Below are 8653 nucleotides of genomic sequence, written 5' to 3' on the forward strand. Positions count from 1 at the left end.
GTGCAGGGCAAAATAGCCCGGAGCGTAGCTAAGGGTTAAGGCCTGGAGGAGTGAGTGCTGCTGTGTGTGTGTGTTAGTTACAATGTTGCATTGTGTTGGGAGGGGTTTACTAACCTTATAAGAAGGATGTGCAGGGATTCTACTTCCTCTTTGTTCCTGTGGATTCCCAGAAGATCTTTCCCCACCCTCCCAGCCCTGTTATGCACTGTTGTTGAATTTGTTATGCACTGTTGTTTTGTTTTGTTATCCATCTTGATTGGATTTGTTATGCATTACGGATTGGCACTTGTAATGCATTATTGATTTGATGCTAGGCATTACTGATTGGAAATTGTAATGCACTATTGATTCGGCTAAATATATAACAGGCGGCAATCGGTTTTTCATTAGGTCTCTATTCGAGACTAGGTGTCTGAGGCTGGAAGAGGGTTACTCGAACTACTTCCCTAAGACCAAGGACGGTAATTTTGAACTCCCCAGTTATTGACATGCTGCTCGTCAAGTCAAGGCTGGACCTACAGGTTTGGAGTTTCTAATGCTTGCACCCTACTCTGGCGGGTGGTCAGGATCACGGCTGCAGACTGGAAGGAGGTTTGAGTAACGGCCATTGCGGTCAGGGTGACGTCACAGGCTCGGTATGCTTGGGCGTGCTCGGGCTGATTATTGTTGGGCCGAAAAATCCCTAATTATGAAAGCTGCGTGAGTATCTCCGCCTTGTAGGCCCCGATTGCCGCCACCCGTGGTTAAGTTACCTGCCAGTTCCACGGCTGGTACCAATAAATGCGACCCACGGGTCTTTCACCCACAAACTGTGTCGTGTTGTTATTTATTATTTAATAAGTTATATTAAGTGTTAAGTTAAGTTAAGTTACAAGCAGACACTCAGGAGATGTAGGGCATTTAATCCCTTATAGATCAAAACCATGCTAAATAAAAATAACACATTTTCTTGAAATAAACAAAGTTAGAATAAATGTATAATACATATAAATAACACGCCCTACACACATGTACTTTATACTCATGATACCCTAGCTCAAATGTATGACACATTAATTTACAATTTTTGCTGTTATTTTGGAAGTTAAATGATTAATTTCTATCATCATTTCACACTGTACAACAGCTTCAATATAAACACTTGTGTTATAAGGGATATTCCTGCTGAATGGTCATTAAATTAGTGATTTACTTTTGTATAAGGTGTAACTGGTATGTTTCTGGTAAATTCACAAAGGAATAATGGTAACTTGTTCTAGAATAAGAAAACTTTATTTACAACTTGTAATACGAGCACACAGATGCTTGCAATATACTTGTGGTACCAATTTCACTCAAGCACAATTTATGCTAGAAATCTGGTGCAAAATACTGCTCCAATTATAATCTATGCCAGATTAGGACATTTACTTTTTGATTTGCAATATATACCAAAGAATGTGATTGCCATGAAAATCTATGTTTTATGTGTTTTTATATGGAAATTCATCATCTATAATGGTTTTGTAAGATTTTTAATTTGCATTTTTTAGTAAATATAAATATTGATAAATAATATATTTTTATTTTTTTTTCTTTCAGATAAAACACAGCCAAAATCAGAGCAGAGTGACAGAATTTGTACTTCTAGGTATAAATGGGAGTCATTTCAGTCTCAGAATTTTCACTTTCTTACTTATCTTTGTGGCATACATTTTCACTTTAATCGGGAACCTGCTCATTATAGTATTGATCTCCACCAATAGCAAACTAAACTCACCAATGTACCATTTTCTAAGAAACTTATCATTCTGTGAAATGTTTGTAACTTCAGTAATTGTCCCTCATATCCTAAGTGTGCTGTTTAAAGGAAAGTGCTTTATATCAGCTAGCCACTGCTTTATCTATTTTTATATCATATGCGGGACTATAGCCACAGAATCTTTTCTTCTTTCTGTGATGTCTTATGACAGATACTTAGCTATTTGTAATCCATTGAATTACTTCTCTATAATGAGCACCAGATTGTGTCATGAGTTAGGAATAATATGCTGGCTTTCTTCTTATTTAATAGCAGTAGTGTACGTTGTCCCAATGTGTACTTTGAATTTCTGTGGCCCAAATGAAATGGACCATTTTTTCTGTGATATGACCCCACTATTGGAGCTCTCTTGCTCAGACACTTCTGCTGTAGAAATGGAAGCATTTATTTTATCCTTCCCTACAGTGTTTTGCCCTTTTTTGCTCATTATGTTCTCTTACTTACACATTATATACACCATTATCAAGATGTCATCAGCCACAAACAGACAAAAAGCGTTCTCAACTTGTAGCTCCCACTTGGTTGTTGTATGCACCTACTATGGAACATTGATTTTAATGTATATGGTCCCACACAAAAGTTATTCATTAAATCCTAGCAAGTTTCTCTCATTACTTTACAGTGTGGCAACACCTTTATTAAACCCTATTATATATACACTCAGGAATGAGGAGATCAAAGTGGCAATTGTGAAAATGACAGGGGACCTAGGAATAAATATAATATGGTAACTTCTTGATTTATCATCCAATAATACAAAGTAAAATCCTCCAAGGGTGGATATATTAGTTAACATGTTTTATAAATACTAAAATTAATTTTTTTTTTTAACAATCTGTGCATTGTAATTTGGGATACTATTGTTCAAAATGACCTTGGTTTTTCGAAAGAAAAACATTGTCATTATACCAATAATGCACTGAATGCAGTATAGTCTAAGGGGGCAATTTATGAAAGTGCGAGTGGACAAGATACGATGTTGGCATTTATCATTGCACAAGCAGTTCTTGTGAACAGCTTGTGCAATGACGCCCCCTGCAGATTTGCAGCGATTGGCCGATAGCAGGGGGTGTCAATCAGCCCGATCGCATAGGATCAGGCAGATTGATGTCCGCAGCCTCAGAGCAGGATGAAAAGTTATGGAGCAGCAGTCTTTAGTAGACCGCTGCTTCATAACTGCTGTTTCCGGCGAGCCTGAAGGCTCGCACGGAAACAGGGGCATCAAGCTCCATTCGGAGCTTAATAATTCGGCCCCCATAAGTAGATATTACTTTGTTTTACATATTAATATATTAATGAGCTACTTATGCTCTATTGCTCATAAACAAAACCAAAATATTATATTATTGGAAACTAGCCATGTGCATTTGGATTCAGACAAATAAAAATAAAAAACGAATTTTGTATTTTTCTTTACATAAATTTCAAAACAAACAAAAAAAGCGTGATCCCTCATTCAAGAAATTAATTATGTTTAAAGGGACATGCAGTTAAAAGGGACAGTGTGTCATAACATTGGTTTCCCCTTAAAGGGACATAAAACCCAGACAGAGCATGCAATTTATAATAACTTTCTAATTTATGTCTATTATCCAAGTTGTATCATTATCTTGTATCCTTTGTTGAAACGTATACCTACGTAGACTCAGAAGCTGCTGATTGGTGGCTGCACATATATGCCACTTGTCATTGCCGTGCATCTAGCTCACAGTAGTACATTGCTGCTCCTTTAACAAAGGATCTCAAGAACATGAAGCAAAATAGATAATACAAGTAAATTAGAAAGTTGTTTAAAATTGAGTTATGTATCTGAATCATGAAAGAAAATGTTTGGTTGTGCTATTTGAAACCACAACCTTTATAAGTGGGCTGAACATGCAGGGTGAGCTAATTATCTTTAAACACTATGGGCTAAATTACAAGTGGCGCAATTTTTTTTTCTTCTGAAAGCGAAAACTTTGCTTGGATTTATTTATTTTTGCACTTTTTAAGTTGCGTTTGTGGTACAATTAAAAAAAAAATGTATTTTGCGCTAATGTTAAACCGAATATTGCAAATAAACAAACTTAAGTTTTCACATGCTCGTGCATGTATTCCCCCATAGAGATCAATGGAGGAAAAAAGTGGGAAAAAACTAACACCCGAGATCGCCTTTTTGCATTCTAAAATAATTCATTCATAGCGTATCACGGGTTCAAATGGAATTGAGGTAAGTGATTGAAGAAGATTCTATTCACATTTCATATACACATTCAAAAGGTGAACAAAGCAAGCTGGAATCTTAGAGCTATCCAGTAAGCTCACTCCTGGCAACCGGTTGGCCCACAGGAAACAAACTCCGCAGTTTCAAGGCTTATATAAAGTATCCACTTTCCCCCCGTTTCATCCCAGAGTATGATCGCTTCAGATGACAGTAATGTGAAGCACGTGCGTCCACTCTCCATTGGTATCGTCTCAGGATTTAACCACTATTAGAACAGTTTTGGCAACAGAAGACACCGCTTCCAACTTTTGTTTCTCTGCATAGATCACTGTTTTAGTGCTGCAGCTTTTTTCCTCCTTCCTTTTTGCATTCCCCATAGAAATCAATGGGGAAAAAAATTGTTGGGAAAAAAAAACACTCATCGCACAAACAGCATAGCATATTAGCATTAGTAAATGTGAAATATTTACAGTACATAAATAGTTAAAATCTTTAATAAATATGAATATAGTATAAATATTATATTAGCGCTGCGGAATCTGTTGGAGCTCTACAAATAACCGATAATAATAATAATAATAATAAAAAATATGTTTTATCATGTTTTTATCTGCTTAATGGCAAAGGTCTATGATGCACTTACATAGATGTGTATGTATGACTGAAAATACATATTTACACATATACAGTAAATAAATTAATATATATGTACATATATATATATACAGTATATATATATATATATATATATATATATATATATACATCTTTAGCAATGTATATGTATGTGTCTCAATGTTAAAACCATTTGCCTGACACCTGAGATCCTGTTTACATAGCTTTTCTGTACCTGTTACTGCAGCTTTAAAGTTTTAAATAAAGGTGATCAGTGGTCCCTTTAAAACCATTACTCAAAAGGTGGGAATGATTTTCTACAGTCTTAAAATGGTTCAAAAGATAAAATATATACTATTCAAAAGCAAAGTCCAACTATTTAATTATCATTTGATTGATTCATGTTTCAGCCTAGTCAGTAAACTTCACATTTGTTATTGTACAATTTTGACCCTATAAAAAATACATTTAAAAAAATGTCTGCTGCTGGCTTCTGTTAAGATGCCCCTCTGCTGCTCTGATGACTTTCTCCATAGGAAATATTTAAAAAAACATTTAACATTGTCACAATTCAGCCAAACAGAATAATGCCCAGTAAATATTCTTGGAAGAAATGACAAATGCTGTCTCCAAAATGAACTGTGATTTATAGGCCATCAAAAGGTTCTAGTGAAATAAACTTGCTGGACAGAAATATCAAGTTTTTATTATAAACTCAAATATTTTTCCTTTATTAAACTTTTATAATAAATAATGAAGATTTTATGAACTTTTAAACTTCACTGTTGCAAAGAGTTTTACAAACTGCAGGTTTATGTCTGTTTTATGAAGTCTGCCTCACTGTTTCATGTTGTCTCACTACCCATACGTATAAAATATGCTTAACTTAGAGCTTGGGAACTGAGGATAATTTTACAGTGCTTTGAAATGATATTAGCAGAATTCTGCTTCTGTAACAATATGCAAATAGAGCTGTTAGATACAGATCACTTGAGGAGATCATTTATGCAATTATCTGTACAATAACACAAATACATCTGTAGAGCTGCCAGGCAAATATTGTATGAACTTGCAAAATTTAAATGTATCTGTAAACAAGTCCCACTGTGTGCTTTGATTAATATTATGCTGATTATTGCTTTATTGATGTTTATGTTATGTAAATTATTTCACATGGATTAAACAAAATTTACAATGTTTTTTGGTAAATGTGTGCACTGTTTGCATGTTGTGGGGCATCTCAAGGATTTTCTTATAGGAGGCACTTGATAGAAACCCACCAGTATTTATAAGGGTGGGGCTGTGACAGGGACAGAATGGGTGGTCCATGGATGTGATCGTAGGATCAGCGTGTAGGCTAACGTGCCATTGGCAGATTCGGGTGTTTAGTGGACATGATCAGATGAAGCTGTGGGGAACCTGTGCAAAGTGTTGGTGGGCAAATGAAGGGCGGTCACAGTTGGGAGGATAAAACATTTTATTTGTTGTTCATCTTTTGCATTTATCTTCTCAATTATGAAATGGCTTAACAATGCAGATAGTGATTTAGTGTTGTTTTCAGGTGGCAGAAGCATTTGAGGATTGTGGTCACTGAACAACAAAAAAACACATTACCAAAACCAACCAAAGTTCAGTAATCTGTCAAAAACAAACACAAGATTGTGACCAATCCAAAGTGTTCAACATTCTATGCCCCTCATGTCAGCTGATCAGAGTTTGCCATGTATGGACCCGGTTTTCAGCTTGCATGGCTTTTGGCTTCATTTTCTATGCCATTCCGATCTGTTAGACATTTTGCCATTTCAATTAGTTAAGCCTCTCAAATTGCAAATACAATATACCTGGAAAATTTGTTATTCTTACTCCAAGACTAGGTAAGCATGGGGAAAGCTATCAGTTTAAACATATGAAAGGAAAACAAATGCATTCAATTAAAAGTAAAACATTGCAATTTATTGATTTAATATAGATTATGACTTCCTAACGTGTATGGATGTAGTTTATTTATAAATGATCAATAGAAAAACATTAAGGTTTGTGCCGTGAATGATTACATATTGTCTTGAATTAGTTAATAATGAACATTTTGTAAACATCAAAACAATTAATTGCAATACATGCCAAGGTATTAAAATAGAAAATGCCATGCAAAAATCTGTTTAATATGTTTTCATACGTTAAATACAGCAGTCAAACACTTAATGGAAAGTCATTAAAAAAAATGCAATATTGATGTCGCAAATAGTTCGCCGATGAATAGTTCCCGGGCGAACATAGCATGTTCGCCGCGGACAGCGAACATATGCGATGTTCGGTCCGCCCCCTATTCATCATCATTGAGTAAACTTTGACCCTGTACCTCACAGTCAGAAGACACATTCCAGCCAATCAGCAGCAGACCCTCCCTCCCAGACCCTCCCACCTCCTGGACAGTATCCATTTTAGATTCATTCGGAAGCTGCATTCTTAGTGAGAGGAGGGACAGTGTAGCTGCTGCTGATTTAATAGGGAAATCGATAGCTAGGCTAGTGTATTCAGTGTCCACTACAGTCCTGAAGGACTCATCTGATCTCTGCTGTAAGGACAGCACCCCAAAAAGCCATCAGTCTGCTTTTTTTTTCTGTGTAATCTAATTGCAGTTGCCTGCCTGCCAGCGTGTGTGTCAGGCTCACAGCGTATACTGTGCCAACTTGCCCAGTGCCACCACTCATATCTGGTGTAACAGTAGTGTACATTTAAAAAAAACAACACTTTTTTGACTGTGAAATAATAGCAGACAGCTGCCAGTACCCAAGATGGCTGCCAATAAGGCAGATGGGGAGGGTTAGAGAGCTGTTTTGGAGGGGATCAGGGAGGTTGGGGGCCAAGGGGGGATGCTACACCACAGCATATGTAAATATGCTAAAAAAATAAATAAAAAAAATTTTAAAACCCTTTTATTTTAGTACTGGCAGACTTTCTGCCAGTACTTAAGATGGCGGGGACAATTGTGGGGTGGGGAGGGAAGGGAGCTGTTTGAGAGGGATCAGGGGGTCTGATGTGTCAGGTGGGAGGCTGATCTCTACACTAAAGCTAAAATTAACCCTGCAAGCTCCCTACAAACTACCTAATTAACCCCTTCACTGCTAGCCATAATACACGTGCGATGCACAGCATCATTTAGCGGCCTTCTAATTACCAGAAAGCAACGCCAAAGTCATATATGTCTGCTATTTCTGAACAAAGGGGATCCCAGAGAAGCATTTACAACCATTTGTGCCATAATTGCACAAGCTGTTTGTAAATAATTTCAGTGAGAAACCTAAAAAAAGCGAAAAAAATTAATTTTTTTTAAAATTTGATCACATTTGGCGGTGAAATGGTGGCATGAAATATACCAAAATGGGCCTAGATCAATACTTTGGGTTGTCTACTACACTACACTTTAGCTAAAATTAATTCTACAAGCTCCCTACATGCTCCCTAATTAACCCCTTCACTGCTGGGCATAAAACACATGTGGTGCGCAGTGGCATTTAGCAGCCTTCTAATTACCAAAAAGCAATGCCAAAGCCATATAAGTCTGCTATTTCTGAACAAAGGGGATGCCAGAGAAGCATATACAACCATTTATGCCATAATTGCATAAGTTGTTTGTAAATAATTTCTGTGAGAAACCTAAAGTTTGGGAAAAAGTGAACAATTTTTTTTTTATTTGATCGCATATGGCGGTGAAATGGTGGCATGAAAAATACCAAAATGGGCCTAGATCAATACTTTGGGTTGTCTACTACACTACACTTAAGCAAACATTAACTCTACAAGCTGCCTACATGCTCCCTAATTAACCCCTTCACTGCTGGGCATAAAACACGTGTGGTGCGCAGTGGCATTTAGCAGCCTTCTAATTACCAAAAAGCAACACCAAAGCCATATAAGTCTGCTATAATGGCATGTCTGGCACACAGTGTTGGGGCAAGGGTCCATCTGACCACTGATATCTGGGGAGCGATCCGATAAACGGCGTAGTTTGCGGCGCAAGCGAGGGAACCCGC

General features: G+C 36.9%; 1 protein-coding gene across 1 annotated transcript; it reads left to right on the forward strand.

Moving 5' to 3' along the window:
• Window positions 1-1938: 1938 nt before the first annotated feature.
• Window positions 1939-2532, forward strand: LOC128647077 (olfactory receptor 10A7-like). Its single transcript, XM_053699893.1, has one exon. It carries the CDS (start codon window positions 1939-1941, stop codon window positions 2530-2532), a length of 594 nt encoding a protein of 197 aa, XP_053555868.1.
• The last annotated feature ends 6121 nt before the right edge of the window (window positions 2533-8653 follow it).

This window comes from Bombina bombina, chromosome 2, assembly GCF_027579735.1.
Source record: "Bombina bombina isolate aBomBom1 chromosome 2, aBomBom1.pri, whole genome shotgun sequence".
NCBI lineage: Eukaryota > Metazoa > Chordata > Amphibia > Anura > Bombinatoridae > Bombina > Bombina bombina.

Bases quoted from the DNA above. Each gene is read 5' to 3' on its own strand.
- LOC128647077 (XM_053699893.1), top strand. From the start codon at position 1,939: ATGTCTTATGACAGATACTTAGCTATTTGTAATCCATTGAATTACTTC.